This window comes from Mirounga angustirostris, unplaced genomic scaffold, assembly GCF_029215605.1.
Source record: "Mirounga angustirostris isolate CCGP_5_RB_7025 unplaced genomic scaffold, mMirAng1.0.hap1 SCAF_14, whole genome shotgun sequence".
In the NCBI taxonomy this organism is placed as follows: domain Eukaryota; kingdom Metazoa; phylum Chordata; class Mammalia; order Carnivora; family Phocidae; genus Mirounga; species Mirounga angustirostris.
In genome coordinates this window covers 88966429-88984202 of record NW_026991722.1, presented here as the reverse complement: position 1 = coordinate 88984202, position 17774 = coordinate 88966429, and the positions used below count along the sequence as shown (strand labels likewise).

At 50.0% G+C, this 17774-nt stretch overlaps 1 protein-coding gene across 1 annotated transcript; it reads left to right on the top strand.

The window, feature by feature from the left end:
• Window positions 1–2418: 2418 nt before the first annotated feature.
• On the top strand, window positions 2419–17286 carry NIPSNAP1 (nipsnap homolog 1). The gene is made up of 10 exons (XM_045887368.3): window positions 2419–2553; window positions 9543–9670; window positions 9865–9910; window positions 10172–10266; window positions 11967–12037; window positions 12185–12325; window positions 12640–12671; window positions 13034–13128; window positions 14282–14365; window positions 16096–17286. The coding sequence occupies exons 1-10, from the start codon at window positions 2462–2464 to the stop codon at window positions 16158–16160; spliced, it is 849 nt and encodes a 282-aa protein (XP_045743324.1). The 5' UTR covers window positions 2419–2461; the 3' UTR covers window positions 16161–17286.
• Window positions 17287–17774: the final 488 nt, after the last annotated feature.

The window sequence follows — 17774 nt, the reverse complement described above, 5'->3', positions numbered from 1 at the left end:
TCACCCTAGCTAGGGTTGGGTTTGGGGTCTCGAAGCTGCACTTCCAGTAAGCTGCCACACTGTGGTTCATATGACATGGGGAAGAAGATCCATCTCCCATCTCTCCTGGTCAGGGGTGGGAGCATGCTCCTGGAACCACCCAGTGTTATCCTCTTGCCCCACTTAAGTGGGTGGAGATGGGGAAACCCTCTTGGAAATGTCAGCCCGAGGAGGCTGCAGGTCAGCCCTCCCTCCTTTTCCCAGCAGAGGTGGCCAGAAACATCTGGAATTTGGTGAAGATGCTCACCCTAGACTAGGAGGGCCAGCCCCTTCCTAGAATTACCCTCAAAATCTAGCAGTTTGAAACAATAAACAATCATTATCTCACATGGTTCCAAATGGGTCAGAAATTCAGGAGTGAGTAGTTAACTGGACTGGTTCTGGCTCAGGGTCTCCCACAATGCTGCCATCAGAATATCAGCTTGGTGGGGCACCTGGCTCGCTCAGTTGGAAGAGCATGGACTCTTGATCTTGGGTTTGTGAGTTTGATCCCCACATTGGGTGTAGAGATTTAATTAATTAATTAACTAATTAATTAATTAATAAGCCAGTCCACGGGTTCTGGCTTCCCATGGTTTTATTACCAAATGCCCTCTACCACATGGTCAATGTATTGTTCTGCAGCCTCTGTTGGCATAATTCAGTCACAGGTCACCAAGGCTGCCTGCTCCATTGTTGGAGAGGTATTCTTTGTACTGAGAAGCTGCCTCAACAGCTTTGATTATGCTAAACATTTCTAACCTGTTTCTTCCTGGCTGCCTTCTCACATACTAGGCACACATTGCTTTCTCTGCCTAAGGTTCCCCTTGCCTTTCTCTTTTGTTTTTTTCTTTTTTTTTTTAAAGATTTTATTTATTTATTTGGCAGAGAGAGAGAGAGCACTTACACAAGCCAGGGGAATGGCAGGCAGAGGCAGAGGGAGAAGCAGGCTCTCTACTGAGCAGACAGCCCGATGCGGGGCACGATCCCAGGACCCTGGATCATGACCTGAGCCAAAGGCAGACACTTAACCAACTGAGCCACCCAGGTGCCCCTTGTGCTCTTCTGAGAGCAGGCCTCAGGCTCACAGCCTTCTGCCTTAGCTGCAAGGCAGTGGCCACAGTGTTGTGTCCACCACATTTATTTTGATGGTTCTGCCTATTTACGACAGTTGATCCAGGTTTTCCATTTATCATGAGGATAGAGTTTCCTTTTTAAATAAATCACACATATAATACATGTTCCTTTAGAAAACAGAGGGAAAAAAATCATAGTGCAAGCTTTACTTCCTTACAGAAGTCATTACTGACCCTCAAGTGTATATAGGATCTCCCTTTTTCTCTTCCTCACCCATTGTAAGTCCTCACACCTCCCCATATTTCTTCATAGTCTGCACTGTAATTGGCAAAATACTTTTGTGTACATTTTTCACTTATTCAGTAAATATTTAATGTATCAGGCAGGAGAAGTGAGGGGAGAGCAGCCTAAAGCATCTGTCTGAAAGGGCTCAAAGTCAGTGTTGATTTGATTTTGTCTCCCTTACCAGACCTCAAGTCCCAAAAGGGCTGGGGGCTTGTCCAGTCCACCTTTAATGTCTCAGAGCTTAACACAGGTGATAGCCAGGCTGACTCAGTATTTGCTGAAGGATTAACAAAATTAATGCCTGCCCTCTACTCCCCCCTGCCAAGCATACCAGGAGGGGGCCACTGGTCAGTGGTCAGTGGGTGGATATTCCTTTGGGGGTGTGCATGCAAGTATCTATGCATGCACCCAGGGACCTGGGCCCCTCATGGAGTCTGCAAACTCCCTGCTCTTGCTGAGGTCTGTGACGTGGGGGATTGTGGACTGAGAGGGGATTAGTTTGGAAGGTAGGCAAAAGAGTCAGGGCAGGGCCAGGAGAAGGCATGGGGCCCAGGATGCCCAGGTAGAGATGGTAAAACGGTATAAAGATAGAAAAGGAGATGGAGAGGAAATGTACTGGTGGCCCAGAGCCTGGTCCAACTGTATTCAATTGTTAGGGGTTTGTTCCTTTGATAATGTGCTAAATACTGCCTGTGGATCCTTCCTCCCCAGAAAAAAGCACAATTTCAGGGGGCCTACTGACTGACCCTCTGCCAACTAATCTTGAGTGCCCAATTAAGAACCCTAGTATCAATGTTCGACGCTCCCATTTTACCGAGGTGGACACTGGGGCCAGAGTGGGCAAAAGCCTTGGTCAAGGTGACAGAGCAAGTGAGTACCGGAGCTGCAGGGACTCTGAGGACAGGAAACTGTCTTCCGCTCAGCCTTTGTGGAGTTGGGGGCTGCCGGGCGGCAACGCCCACCTGAATGCTTGCGGAAGGAGGCGGGCCAGCCGGGTGGGGCGGGGCGTGGAGCTTACTCACGCCCCGCCCCGCCGCCGGGTTCGGGGGCGGGACCTTTCTCCAACCTGCGCCGCTCCAACATGGCTACGCGGCTGTGCAGCATCTCTGCGGCGGCGCGGCGGCTGCTGGGGGGCCCAAGGCCCGGCGCCGTGGACATTGCGGCTGCTGCGCGGTGAGAGCCGGGCCGAGGGTGGGGGAGCGGCGCGCGCGCGCGCGCGGGGCGTGCGGGTGCGAGGGCCAAGGTCTGGGTCTGGGTCTGGGTCTGGGGATGGGCATACTCCGGCTTGGAATCTATGGGTTAGAGGCGGGGGCAAGATCTAGGCCTGGGGAGGAGCTCTCGGCAAAGAACGGGAGAGATGGTAAGATATGCGTAGGGTCTTTGTCCTAGTGGGTACTTGGCTCTGGGCACAGAATGAAAGATGGGGTGAATGAGAGGGGCATGTCCTGGGCCCTGGAGAGTGGGAACGGGGCAGAGGGCAGGAGTGGCTCCTTCTTTAGGCCTTTGGGATGATTGTGAAATAGCACCCACTGGGGGCTTCTAGGAGAGGCAGCTCCTCCCTCGGGAAGTTCTGGGTGGAAGAGATACGGGGAGCAGTGCGGGACCCCCAAAGACCATGGCTGCAGAGATCCTTTGTGCCCCAATCCTGAACAATGCAAGTGGGGCAAAGGAGGCCTGGGAAGGGATGGGAGTTGCCCAAGGTCACTCCCTTTGGTGTCTCGAGGTGGCATTGGGTCTGGACACAGTTCTCCTGACAACCGGTGCTCTTTGCACCACAACTGGTGGCCTCCTGAGAGGCGGAGGCTGGCTTGGCAGGCACTCAGCCTGGGCTTTTTTGGGGCGCTGCTCTGGACTGAGGCAGGGCTTTGCTTCTCTGACCAGGCCTGGGAGGCCCCTCCCTCCTCCGTCTCCAGGGCCCTCTACTTTACCCATCTCCTCATCACCCTCTAGACACACTTGCCTGTCTCCCCGACTAGCATGTCGCATCATTTTTCTGTTAATCCAGCCCTTACCACAGGGTTCAGGACAGTATGCTCAAGAACATACTGCTAATGAAGTAAGACACCTGTCTCCCCACCTGTGGAAAGGAAGCAGGGGGCCCTCCTGTCCAGCAGCCCAGGCATGAAGCTGCGGAGTTCTGTTTGACCTTGCCATGGGATCCCAGAGCACTGTGCAGCGAGGCTCTTGGGCCGTTGGGAAAGAGGAGCCAGACAGGTGCCCCCACCCCGACTGCCCAATAATTGGGGAGAACCCTCCTATCATGAAAAGACCCTGGAGTTTGTTGGCACCGGCAAATCTAACTCAGACTTTCTTAGTGGGGTGACCTTGGGCAAGTCATTTGGACTCTTGAAGTATCAGATTCCTCATTTATAAAATAAGAATGATAAAATAGTATGTATCTCCTAGAGTTGTTGAGGGTTAAAAGGCCACATCTCGTATGTGAGGCTTCTAGCTCCTGGTGAACATGCAACAGATGTTGCCCTCATTCAGACAACTTCTGCATAAACCCCTTATAATATCAGGGCTGAAATGGCCTTGGGGAGATCATCTTCTATGAGCCCCTTCTTTTCCAGATTAGAAAATTGAGGCTGGGGGTGAGACCTCACTTCCCCACGGTAACAGAATCAGTAGGTGGTAGAGCCATTTCTGTAGCAAACATCCAGAGGCCACAAAAGGAGCATGGGACATAGAGGCCACCTGATGCTCCTCACTTAACTCACTTGGATGAGGCGCTGAACCTTTGTGAACCTTGGTTTCCTTTTCTGTAAAGTGGGGATGATAATCCCTGCTGGGCGTTTTTGTAGGATTGCTGTGAGGGCACTTGGATTAATACTTATCAAGTCACTCAAGAACTGCTTCGTAGTTACTTATGCCCTGATCTCTCTTTAGGTACCTGGGAACATCCCCACCTGTTGACCTTTAGCCCATCCCATATCTCTCTCGAGTCACTAGAGGGGCAGGCAGCAGCCTTTCTGACCTCTGAGGTTTGGGGGCTGCTGGGGTAGAGACAGAATGTGGGCTTTGAAGTCAGATGGATGTGGATTGGAATCCTCTTGGCCATTAATTAACCATCCTTGAATAAGGCATGAAAAACCTCTGAGCCTCATTTTTCTCAAAAACATATTGTGAGGATTAGTTCTTAGCACATAGTAATTGCTCAATAAATAGCAGTTGTTACTGTTGCACTGGTAATCCTGTTAACAGAACTTTAGTTCTTTTATTTTTATTATTATTAAGTAAGCTCTATGCCCAGCATGGGGCTTGAACTCATGACCCTGAGATCAAGAGTCACATGCTCTGTCGACTGAGCCAGCCAGGCACTCCAGAACTCCAGTTCTTTTAGTTCTCCTGGTGTGTCTTCTCAATATACACTTCTGGAACAGTAAGCAGAAACATGGTCCCTTTCTGTAGTCAGCCGACTCAAAACAGAAGTGTATTTCAGAATGTGCATAGAGCTGAGCTTCCTAGCATATAAATCTAGAGAACATTCTGGAGCAATTTCATGTTGGGGAGGGGGCATCAGACTGTTGACTCCTATCGAGAGTGCAAATGTGCCATCTACTGAAAAGTTCTCATCCGGGACAAATATTTGTTGAGCAACTCCCATGCCAAAAGCACTGTGCTGTGTACCATGGGGGGATGGGAGGACATTGGCTAATGACTTCCCATGTGGCTGGGGAGACAAGACAGATGAAAACTATGAGAAAGCTGATGGGGAAATGTGAGAGGTGTTTTTGTGGAAGGGGCTAAACTGGTCCATCTGGGGCAGCTCCTTCCCATAGATTGGACAAAGCTGCATTGTGTTTTTCTAGGCCCAAGAGGCATTCTTAATATAGTTGAGATACCAGAATCTTTGGCATTCCTGAGATGACATGAAGAAAAAAAAAAAGGAAAGAAATTGGGGACTGCTCTAGAGCAGTGATTCTTAAACTTGAGCAGGAATCAGAATCCTGTGGTGGGCTTGTTAAAACCCAGATTGCTAGGCCCACCCCCAGAATTTCTGCTGCCATAGGTCTAGGATGGGGCCTGAGAATTTCTCAGGTGACATTAATGCTGTGGGTTTCAGAACCACTGGATAGTGAATCCTGGCTCTGGCTTGGCAAAGTACATGAGAGCTAGAATTCCAAGTGGAGACATCCGGCCTTCGTTTTGTACACAATGCGGAGCCATAGAAGACTTTTGAGCAGAGCAATAGCATCACCAAAATGGTGCTTTACAAAGATGGATGGGCAGATTAGGAAAAGTGGGGAGTCTACGGCCATACCACCCTGAACGCGCCCGATCTCGTCTGATCTCGGAAGCTAAGCAGGGTCGGGCCTGGTTAGTACTTGGATGGGAGGAAAAGTGGGGAAAGAGTAGGAGCCGGGAGATCAGTTAGGAAGTTTGGTAGGAACAGTGATATTAGCTAATATTCCTCTAGCTCTCATGTACTTTGCCAAGCCAGAGCCAGGATTCACTATCCCAATGGTTCTGAAACCCACAGCATTAATGTCACCTGAGAAATTCTCAGGCCCCATCCTAGACCTATGGCAGCAGAAATTCTGGGGGTGGGCCTAGCAAACTGGTCCCAGATGGACCAGTTTAGCCCCTTCCACATTTTTTTTTTAGCTTTACAAAAAAACTATAGTGAATAAATAAAAACTTAACCATCTCCCTCTCCCCTCTCCCAGGTTAGCAGTATTAGGTTTGGGATAAATCTTTACTCATCTTTCTCTGTGGTCATACAAATGTTTTACTACTTTAAGATGCTTTTATTTAATTTCATCAGTCCTAGTGGGCTGCTCCATGTCAGGCCCTTTCTCTAGAAGACCCATCCTAATGCCCCTATTTTACAGATAAGGAATATAAGTCTCAGAGAGATGAAGCTGAGCTGAGATTAGAACCTGGATTCATCCAGAATCTGTGCTCTTAAGCACTAATTCTGCTGCTGCTAGTGGGGAGCATAAGGGGTCCTGAGCCCTGCATCCACACTCTGAGCCACCCTTTCTCTAATTTCTTACCTTCCAGCTTTTATTGTCTTTAAGCAGCTCTGTCTTAGCTTCTCCCCTGCCCCATTTATTTCCCAGATGCAGACTGAGCACGTGCTAGGTGCCCAGCACTGTTCTAGGCCCTGGGATACAAGGGGCAGACAAGATCCCTATCCCTGTGGGGTACTTCTAGTGGGGAGACAATAAACAAGGCACATAATCAAAGAAAAAAACAAGGTATAATGTGGGAGAAGGAGCTATGGAAAAGTAGAGGACAGGGTGAGAGGGGTTGGAGAGTTCAAGGGTAGGAGAATGTTGTGATTTCACTGTGAAAGTGAAATTTGAGTTCGTGAAAATGTGAGCCTATGGACACTGGCTTGGAGTTCAGACCCTGACCTGGGATTTTGGACAGGTCTTATCTTGGGTTTTACCTGGAGAAAAGATCTTTAGAGATAGGTTATACTCCAGCTTGCTCGTTTGACACACGGGGAAACTGAGGCCTGTAGGCATGAAAGATTAGAGAGTGGGGAGAAGAGATGGGAACCCATCAGAGCTCCTGGATTCTCCTGCCATTCCCCCGGAGTGGAGAGCATTCTAGCCCCCCACTCTCTCTCCAAGGGCTGGCCTCCTGGCTCTTTATCTTGGTCAGTACTGATGTTAATAAATTACTCAAAGCCCAGTCCTGGAGCACAAAGGTCTTGGCTGACAGTAAGTAGGAGCCACTGTTTTCCCTGCCACTACCCCTTTCAAGAGAAGCATCCTCTCTACATTCAAACCAAAGGTCAAATCTCTCTGCCAGTGGCTTTGTTGAAACACCTGGTTCTTCCCAGTATGTGCCTGATGCTCCCCCAAGTCAGTGCTCAAACCCGAGGCGGGGGCTGGCTTCAGAGGAAAGAACTCTGGGTTGGTTCTTTTTTTAAGATTTTATTTATTTATTCGACAGAGAGAGACACAGTGAGAGAGGGAACACAAGCAGGGGGAGTGGGAGAGGGAGAAGCAGGCTTTCCGCCGAGCAGGGAGCCCAATGCGCAGGGAGCCCGATGCGGGGCTCGATCCCAGGACCCTGGGATCATGACCCGAGCCGAAGGCAGATGCCCAACGACTGAGCCATCTGGGTTGGTTCTTGCCTCAGCTCTGCCCCTGATTTACTATGTGGCCTTGGGCAGGTTCCTTAAAACTCCTGACTATTTTCTTATCTCAAAAATGGAGGTACTAATAGTTATCAACACTACATAGATCAGCAGGATCATTCTTCTGAAAAGCTGATCATGGATCCCTGACACAGAGGATGTCCTCAGCTGAAGTATCTATAGCGAAGCTCCCTTATTCTGGTCACCAAATTTCATAGAACCACACTGATGATCTGATGATAGTCGTCTTTTTGGTTTGTTAGTGAAACAAATACATGCATAATGACAGAAAGCCTATGAATTCAAAAACACTTAAAACAATTTTTTTTTAGCTTTACAAAAAAACTATAGTGAATAAATAAAAACCATCTCCCTCTCCCCTCTCCCAGGTTAGCAGTATTAGGTTTGGGATAAATCTTTACTCATCTTTCTCTGTGGTCATACAAATGTTTTACTACTTTAAGATGCTTTTATTTAATTTCATCAGTCCTAGTGGGCTGCTCCATATTTTGGAAAAAAAATAATACTTTGATTTGCAAGACAATTATTTTTATTTCAGTCATAGAAAAGGATTGAAAAGGGAGAGGGCTTGCTGGCATTTAAGGACCCCACTGCCAGGCTCCCTGGCTAGAAATTGTATCCTGGCTAGAAGCCTGACTACAAATTGTATCCCTGCTGCTAAGCAAGAAGATTTATAGCCTCTGGCAGCCTAAAAATAAGCCCCGCCCCTGCTGGGACCTTGTGTGGGAAGTATAGGTAGGTCTGGCAGGACCTGGTGGCAGGTCCCGTGCTCTGAACAGAATTTCTTTCTTTCTTTCTTTCTTTCTTTTCTTTTCTTTTCTTTCTTTCTTTTTCTTTCTTCTTTTTTTTTCTCTCTCTCTTTCTTCCTTTCTTCCTTCCTTCTTTTCCCTTTCCTTTCCTTTCCTTTCCTTTCTTTTCTTTCTTTCTTCTTTCCACCTTATCCAGGTTCACAGGGTGGATATTTGTCAATTAAGTGTTGCCTGGATGAATGAATCTTGCCTTGTATGCCTTTTCACCCCTTCTATCTGCTTTGATTTGCTAAATCAGCACTGGAGATTCAGAGACTGGTCAGATCACCTCCTCTGGAGAGTTTGCCCAGACTGCCAAAGGCTTGCTCACCTAGGCTCTCCCAAATACCTCTGGCTACAATTATGTTCCAAAGCCTGCTTCTTCCAGTGGACTATGACTTCCTCAAGGACAAAGTTTATTTTTCTTTGGCTTTTTTTTTTTTTTTAAGATTTTATTTATTTATTTGACAGAGAGACACAGTGAGAGAGGGAGGAGCAGTCTTCCCATGGAGCAGGGAGCCCGATGCGGGGCTCGATCCCAGGACCCTGGGATCATGACCTGAGCCGAAGGCAGACGCGCAACGACTGAGCCACCCAGGCGCCCCTATTTTTCTTTGGCTTTACATTTGTGGGGGCTGGGAAGGGGCACAGGCCAAGTGTAGTGTGAGCACTGGAGAAGACGATGAGTATAGGCTTCTGTCAGAGGAGACAGAAATTGCAAATAAAGCACTGAGGAAAAGAGCCTGGTATGTTCGGGGAGGAGCAGATCTGGAGAGTAGGGTACACAGGTTGGGCGGAGGGGACAACGAGGAGACTGGCAAGATAGGTTGGGCTGTTAGGGGTTTTGGACATTAGGCAAGGTGGGTTTGGGGTTGATCCTCTTGGCAGAGGGCTGCAGATATATGCCCCAAGTGGAGCAGATGTGTGCCGCAAATAGCCCGTTGGAAGGGGGATAAGTAGAGGCAGGGAGGCTGGAGAGAGGTGGGAGGTGGGGCTGCTTCTCCTGGCCTCCCAAGGCCCTGCAAAGCTTCAAGAAAAAGACTGGGCAGCCATGATCTCGAAAAGGGACCAGGTCTGCTCAGCTGGCTCCAGTGATGTTTTACACTCTGGAGCCGCCACTGGATTCCATGGCCCCTTTCCTAGAGATGTGGGTCATCAGGATATCTGAGGGACAGGGGAGCAGGATATCTGAGCAGATGGAAGAGCCAGGGCTATCCCCACCTCTTTTTGTCCTCCTGAATTCCTCTGCCCTGCAGCTTCTATTCCAAGGACAATGAAGGTAGCTGGTTCCGCTCCCTCTTTGTGCACAAGGTGGATCCCCGGAAGGATGCCCACTCCACCCTGCTATCCAAGAAGGAAACCAGCAACCTCTACAAGATCCAGTGTGAGTGGCTTCTGAGCCAGCCTGCCCTCCCGGAGCCTCTGGGGGTCTGCGAGGCTTCAGCTGGGACATGAGAGGGGCTGGGACATCCTGAGCTGTCCTGGGAGCCCTGGCCCTGTGGGATGACCCCCCATCCCAGCTTCCCACAGATACACACACCCTTTGCTTCACTTTCCACTCTCTTTCCTCTATTGCAGTTCACAATGTGAAGCCTGAGTGTCTGGATGCCTACAACAGCCTGACGTGAGCATCCTCCTCCATCTGCTTGTCCCATCCCCTGCTTGGGCACGAGACTCCATCCCAACCTCATTCTCCTTGCAGAAATCTAGGAGATGTAGATTTCAGAGCCAAAAGTCCTAAGGATGAATTGTCCAGCCTCTGCATCTTAGAGATGGAGAGACTGAAGCCCAGCCCTGAGGGCCTGAGTTGGAACCCTTATCTCAGGGGCCCTGGTGGCTGGTGTGAGCCCTCCCCTGTCTCTCTGTCCCCCTCCCCCCACCCCAGGGAGGCTGTGCTGCCCAAACTGCACCTGGATGAAGACTACCCCTGCTCGCTCGTGGGCAACTGGAATACATGGTACGGGGAGCAGGACCAGGCAGGTGAGGTGCCCACCTCCCCAGTGCCATTGCCACCCAGCCCAGGTCTCTGGCATCCCTCATGCCTGGCCACCCTCCTCTCCCTCTCTCCAGCGGCACTCAGAGGGATCTTTCTAAATGGAGTCTTCATCGGCTCACTCTGCTGCTCTTTCTTCTTGAGGGCCTGGGATGCCTTGCCTGTAACTTTTCCCTCTTGGTCCTCAGTATGAGATTTATCCCTTTTCTACTGGCCAGCATTCCTGGTCTTGGTAGACTTTCATCCATACAGTATTTTTGCTGTTTCCCTTGGGAAAGAGGCCTTTAAACTTGAGGGTCAGACCATTTTGCAGATAGGAAAATCAAGGCACAGATGGAGTCAGAAGGCAGGTAAGGAATAGGCCGAGGATGGGAAAGATCAAAAGTCTGAGCTTCCAAATTGCTGGTCAGCCAACTGCCCTCAGCTCTAGCCTGCCTGACTTACCTTCCTCCCTCAATCCCAGCCATGCTCCCAGGGTTGGCAAGACTGTTTCCTTTCTTCTCTTCCACCTTTATTATTGGAAGGAGTAGTATTTTACTGGGACTGCTGTAACAAAGTGCCAACTGCTGGGTGGCTAAAACAACAGAGATCGATTCTCTCAAGTTCTGGAGCCCAGGAGCCTGAAATCTAGGTGTTGGCAGGGCCATGCTGTCTCCAAAGACTCTAGGGTAGAATGTTATCTTGCCTTTTCCAGCTTCTGGCAGTTGCTGGAAATCCTTGACTTTCCTGGGCTTGTAGATGCATCCCTCTCATCTCTGCCTCTGTTGTCACAGAGCGTTCTTCCTGTGTGCCTCTGTCTTCACATGGTGTCCTCTTGGTGTCTGTGTCCACATCTCCCTCTTCATATGAGGACACCAGTCGTTGAATTTTGGGCCCACCCAGTATGATGGCATCTGAGCTTGATAGCATCTGTGAAGACCCTATTTCCAAATAAGGTCCTATTCTGAGGTTCTGGGTAGGCATGAACTTTGGGGGAAGGGGGACACCATTTGACCCAGTATAGGGGCTATGATAAAAAATCCAAACAGTACAAAGAGTTTTCAGTGAAAAGCAAGCCTCCCTTCTGCCCCAGAGCCCCAGGCCTCAGTTCTCTGCCCCAGAGGCATCTCCTGTCCCAATCTCTTGGGTTTCCATTGAGAGATGGTACATAGCCCAGCATCTCTGGATATGTCCCCATACCCTTAAACAGAGGTGCTAGCACACTGTGCATGCTGTTCTGGTCCTTGTTTTTTTTTTTTTTTTTTAGTTCACTGTCTTAGAATATTCCATTTTAGCCTATCAGACCTACTCTCCTTTTGTCCAGCCTATCCATTATAAGCCTGGTGCTCATGTGTGCTCATGTGCCTTGGATACAAGGACACGTCTGATCCTCTTGTGCTATTTAAGGAAGGTTGGGTGCAATTATTATTCCCATTTTCAAGTTGAGGACATTGAGGCCTGGAGGGGGTCAAAGGCCACCTGGCAGACCTGGAGCTCAAACCTAGGCCTCCTGGGCTTGTGTCTGGGGTTATCCCCTGCCCAGCGCTACCCCCCACCAAGGCAAAGGGAACTCAGAGAGTCCTGATGCTAAGGGGACCCAGCTGGAGACTGCCCCATTTCATATACCCTTAGCCAGCCTTGGGGAAAGCAGGGCAGAGTCCCAGCAGCCCTTTGACCTGTACCTCCCATTTTCTCCCCCACACAACAGTACACCTGTGGCGATTCTCAGGCGGCTACCCAGCCCTCATGGACTGCATGAACAAGCTCAAAAGCAATAAGGTATGTCGGTATCTGCTCCACAAACCTGTCTGAACATTGGCTCTAGCTCAGCCCTATGCAGGGAGCTGCCACCACTCCCCCATGGGGACACAGTGCTAGGGTGGGGGACTCTTCATGGCCACTATGCCCAGACTGCCGTGCCCACAGGAGTACCTGGAGTTCCGAAAGGAGCGGAGCCAGATGCTGCTGTCCAGGAGAAACCAGATGCTCCTTGAGTTCAGCTTCTGGAACGAGCCACAGCCCAGAGCAGGCCCCAACATCTATGAGCTGAGGACATACAAGCTCAAGGTGCCTCCCCCTCACCGGTTGCCTGCCTGCCCCCCGCTTTCCCTGCTGTGGTGTTGCTTTACAGATACCCTGACATGGGGGGATGGGAGGGGGTCCTGTGCCCCAGCACCTAGACTGGGGCTTCTGGCCTCTCCCTGCCTATGGGCTCAGAACGTGTGCACCCATGCACACCCAGGTATGAGTCAGGGCCCCTGAGTGAGGCCAAGTGGCCCCTGGGGCTGGGGAGACAGGACAGTTTCCCATCTCCACCTAGCTGTGACATTGGAATCTGAGATGGGGGCTCATTTCCATTCTTTCCTCTGGTTCTCTTTCAGCCAGGAACCATGATTGAGTGGGGGAACAACTGGTGAGTGGCGGTGCCAGGGGTTGGGGGGACCCTGCCTACCTGCCCTGCCTAGTTCCCTGGCATGCCACCTTTCCCAGGGCCATATGGCAGGGAGCCTGGCATCCTCTGCCCCTCATGGATCCAGGAGAAGGATCCAGCTAGGAGGTGAGGATCGCCTAGAGGATTGTGAAGCCTCCCCTAGTAGTAGAATACCCAGCCCCTGGCTGTATCTCTGTCACCCATTCCCTGACCATCTCTGAGAGCTGAGGGTCCTACCTCTGGCTCCTCCCTTGAGGTATGGCTGAGAAATCAGCCTGGGGACACCGCAGAGGGCCTTTTGCACTGGTCCTGGGCTTGTTCCACGCTCTTCTTGCCATCCCTAGGGCTCGGGCCATCAAGTACCGGCAAGAGAACCAGGAGGCGGTGGGCGGCTTCTTCTCGCAGATAGGAGAGCTCTACGTTGTGCATCACCTCTGGGGTAGGCTGGGGACCCTCCAAGGCCCCTCTGCTAGTCCCCTTTCCCCACTGTCACTCTTTATATAGTGTGAATACATTAGTGCCCTTCTGGAGTTTACGTTCTAGCAGGGAGAGATACTACCTCCGACATAAACTAACACAAAAACATTATTTCCAATTATTACAAATAATAAAGAGGCAGGGAAAAAATGATAAAGAAACACATGGGAATGGCTTGGATAGACAAAGAAGGCCTCTCTGAGGAGGTAAAATGTTAACTAAGCTAAAGGATGAGAAAGAGCCAGCTTGTGACTTGCCAGGGAAGGGCATTCTAAGTAGAGGGTACAACATGTGCAAAGGTCCTGCGGTGGGGAAAAGGCCTTTGAAGAGTGCAGAGGAGGCCAGTGTGGAGAGAGTGAAGAGCGGGAGGAGACAGGGACATACCAGATCAGGCTGGGCCTTGCAGGATGTGGAATTGGGATTTATCCTAAATGCAACGGTAGACTGATGCAGCATTTTAAGCAGCATGACATGACCTGATTTGTGTTCCAGTAGGATTCCTCTGGTTGCCATGTGCTTTGCCGAGGGTGCTTTGTAGGGGAGCAAGAGAGGAAGTGAGGCATCAGGAGATGGTTAAACTAGTTCCGGCAGATGAGTTCAGGAGGATGGTAGCCTAGCCTAACGTGGTGGCAGTGAGGATGCTGAAAAGGCCACAGATAGATTCATTAGTCTGGAGGTGGCCAGTGGGCCTTGTGGATGAATTGTCTGTGTGGGGTGAGGCAGGGAGAGGAGAACTCCAGATTCTTGCTTGAGCAGCTGTGTGTCTTTTACTGAGACCCTAGGCAGAGCAGGTTGAAGGGGTCAGGAGTGTAATTTTGGCCCTTGGAAATGTTGCATTTGAGATGCTGACACATCCAAGTGGAGACATGAAGTGGGCACCGGATACATGGGTGTGGAGCCCAAGGGAGAGTTCTGGGCTGGAAATAGAAAGTTGGGAGTTGTCAACAAATGTACTAATGGGATGAGATTGTCAAAGCAGACAGTGTTTGCTAAACAGTTCGAGACATTGGGAAGAGACAGCAGGACAGGGTTTGGGGCAATGACAGGAGAGCCCTGTGCTAGGTATAGGATCAGATCCTCTGTTCCCACGGAATGAGCCAATGCCTTTCCCACAGCCTATAAGGACCTACAGTCTCGGGAAGAGACTCGAAACGCTGCCTGGAGGAAGAGGGGCTGGGACGAAAATGTCTACTACACAGGTGAGTGCTTCCTCTAGGGGGTCAGCCTAGCCCTTGGAGGTCATCTGCCAAGAGCCCAGTGTGAGGGTGGAATCCCCTTTGCAAGGAGGTCAAGTCTCATTCGATTACCTCCAGTGATGGGGAACCTACTTTTTTTTTTTTTTAAGATTTTATTTATTTATTTGAGAGAGAGAATGGATAGAGCGAGCATGAGAGGGGGGAGGGTCAGAGGGAGAAGCAGACTCCCTGCTGAGCAGGGAGCCCAATGCGGCACTCGATCCCGGGACTCCAGGATCATGACCTGAGCTGAAGGCAGTCGCTTAACCAACTGAGCCACCCAGGCGCCCCTGGGGAACCTACTTTTAAACAATGAGTGGGGTTCTGTCCTGGTGGCACACTCCACGTGATCTAAACAGTGGGTCTAGGTGAGTGCTTCAGGAGATGAAAACACAGATGGTCCCTATGCACTGTGACCTCAGGCATGGTTCTTCACCACGGCGAGGCTGTTTCCTCATCTGTAAGATGGTGACAGTGATAGTGCCTCCCTCAGAGGGCTGGAAGGAAGATTCTAGGAGCTAAGTTAGGAAAAGTGCTTCACCCAGACTGGCACAGAGGAAGCACACAGCAAATTTTTTGAGGAAGTTTTTTGTTCTCTGTGTTAGCCACATTGCTGGGACCCCTGAGAACCACTTGGAGTCAACAGGTGTTGATTGAGCGAGCCCTCACTGTGTGCCAGGGACTGCAGTGCGTGGGTGGCTAGGGGCCACAGAATGAACAGGAGCCTTTCCCTCCCCTTGAGGAGCTTACAATTAAGTGTCCACACTTACCAGCTGATGTGGGGGAGAATGCGCTTCCTGAAGGAGTTAGCGGGAGCCTAACTCTTGAAAGTGTGATATTGAATGATCGTATCAGGATCTCCTGGAAGCTCGTTAGAAATGCCAAATCTCGGGCGCCTGGGTGGCTCAGTTGGTTAGGCGACTGCCTTCGGCTCAGGTCATGATCCTGGAGTCCCGGGATCGAGTGCCGCATCGGGCTCCCTGCTCGGCAGGGAGTCTGCTTCTCCCTCTGACCCTCCCCCCTCTCATGTGCTCTCTCTCTCCTCTCATCCTCTCTCTCAAATAAATAAAATCTTTAAAAAAAAAAAAAAAAGAAAAGAAATGCCAAATCTCAACTCCCGCCCCCATCTGCTGAATCAGAATCTGCACTTTAACAAGAACTGTAGGTAATTTGTATGCATAGTAATGTTTGAACATCTCTGAGCAAGAGCAAAGTGGCTGACCTCCTGGGTGACCTTGGGCTGACCTCCTATGGGCTGCAGTCTCCCTATCTGTAAAATGAATCATTTGAACTAAATCAGTGTTTTTCAAATCTTAGCCACTTGAGGACACCCTCATAGCTTTTGTCCTACCGGTATACTAGGGCTATAATTATTTTCTTGATATTTTTCTTTAAATCCCCCTACTTTCTTCTACACCTAGCTTTGTCCTAAGCATTATTATCTGTGAAGTCACTTTTTGCTATGCTACTTGTTCTTTCACATCACAGGAACATAGATATATCATTATGAAAATAAAAAAATGTTGTATCTCGGCACCAAGTCCCCTCTTAAGCTACAATTGGGCGCTTTCCATTCCAGGAGGGCAGTGGGGCTTTCCCTGTCTCAGCATCCCAGGCCTCCTCCTCCTCCAAAGTCCACTTGTGGGGTTGGCTTGCCTCTGCACCCTCTGTGACCTCTGCCTCTCTTTCCACAGTCCCACTGGTACGACACATGGAGTCTCGGATCATGATCCCATTGAAGATCTCGCCTCTCCAGTGATGCTGCTTCTGCCCCTGCCCCCTTCCCCTTCTCCCTCAGGGCAGCCATGGACAGAGGAGCTCCCAGTCCTGCTGTCTTGGTTTTCTCTTGGATCTGGGAGGACTCTGGGGGTTCGTGCTCAGCTCAGACAAGGGGAAGCTGAAGGATGACAGGGTTCTGAGGACTTGCAGCCCTGCCCAGACCCTTCCCACCTTCCCTGCTCACCCCTTCCCCTGTGCCAGAAGCAGTTTTTAATTTCTCTGAATGAAGAACAGCAGCCTTTTATGTCTTCTCACATTTCCCCCTGAGATTCCTCATCTCAAGGCCACCAGTCCCCAGTTGCCACCATGGAAGCCCTCTGTTTAGCTTTAGTTGTACAAAAGGTAGTGTGTCAAGTGGTTAGAGAGGAGGTGGGAAGGGAGGAGGTCAGACCAGGCCTGGCTCTCTGGAATTCCCTGGTCTCCACTGGGCCACCCACTTGCTGGATCGTCTGAGCCAAGTCCCTCCTGAGCCAAGTCCCTCCTGTCAGGGAAAAGCCTAAAACTGCCTCAAGAAGAAAAGGGGAAAACCTTCAAGTTAGCACAGAGTGAGGTCCTACATATTCCACTTAGAAAGGCTGGGAAAAGGGATGGGAGCTGGGAAGGATCTGGGTCACAGAATGGGACATGAACCTAGAAGGTAGAACAGAATTCAGAACTTGGATTTGAACTGCAGAATTTGGAATATGGAATCAGGAATATAGAACAGAGGTTATAGAAGACCACCTGGGAAGGGGTTCTTAATACAAGACAGTTGGAAAGAGGCTCATCTCTTTCTTCCTACATGATATTGAGACCTTGACTGTTCAGTTTCAGCCCTTCTGTGTAGGGAGAATCTCCTGCCCTTTCTATTTCATTCCTGCAGGCGAAGTAAAGGGCCACGGCCTGTATTTCCCTCACCCTGCATTCCTTTTCTCTCTTCATATTCTATCAGCCCAACCCCCATTCTACTGGGCCACTGGGTATGTGGATTGGGGTCAGTGACTTTGGGAGCCTCCTGGGTGATCTCTACACCTCATGAACCTCTAGGTGGCTTGATTCTATCTCCCTTTGAGGAAAACTTGTGCTGGAGTCACTAATGGAACCAATTAAATATTTACTATAAATCATGATGTTTTTTCTTCATCTGTGAGGAACTTAGGCAGGTGCTAGAGGCAGGGCCAGTTTCCTAGTTCCACCTTGCTGATTTACTTCCCCTGCCCTGTATTGTGTTCCCTGAGCTATAATCAGGGAGGGCCTTCCCCCATGGCAAGAAGGCATTCAGGACATCAGCGTTTCTACCTCCAGATAAGTAGAATTTACACCAAAAGTCCTGAACTCTGTAGAATTCGTACCAGGGGTAGAAAACACCTGAGGCTGTCAAATGCTGCGTTAGAGCTGTGACTCTGCCCTAGGCAAATGGGGAAACTATTGATGCATCCGTGGAAAAAACAAGCGTAAGGGAATTAATGCCTTCCCTGACTTGCTGCCCTCACTAGTATGGGATGTTTGGGTGAATAAGACAATGGTTAAATATAGAAGTTATGAAGGCAAATCCACAGGGGTTCGAACCTTGACACTACCACGCTCTCGTGTTATCTTGGGTATATGACACTCC

What these genes read in the sequence shown, in the direction of transcription:
- NIPSNAP1 (XM_045887368.3), top strand. Translation starts at nt 2,462, where the DNA reads ATGGCTACGCGGCTGTGCAGCATCTCTGCGGCGGCGCGGCGGCTGCTG. An exon ending in CAACCTCTACAAGATCCAGT is followed by an intron (nt 9,671 to 9,864) that starts GTGAGTGGCTTC and finishes CCTCTATTGCAG; the next exon opens with TTCACAATGTGAAGCCTGAG. An exon ending in ATTGAGTGGGGGAACAACTG is followed by an intron (nt 12,672 to 13,033) that starts GTGAGTGGCGGT and finishes TGCCATCCCTAG; the next exon opens with GGCTCGGGCCATCAAGTACC.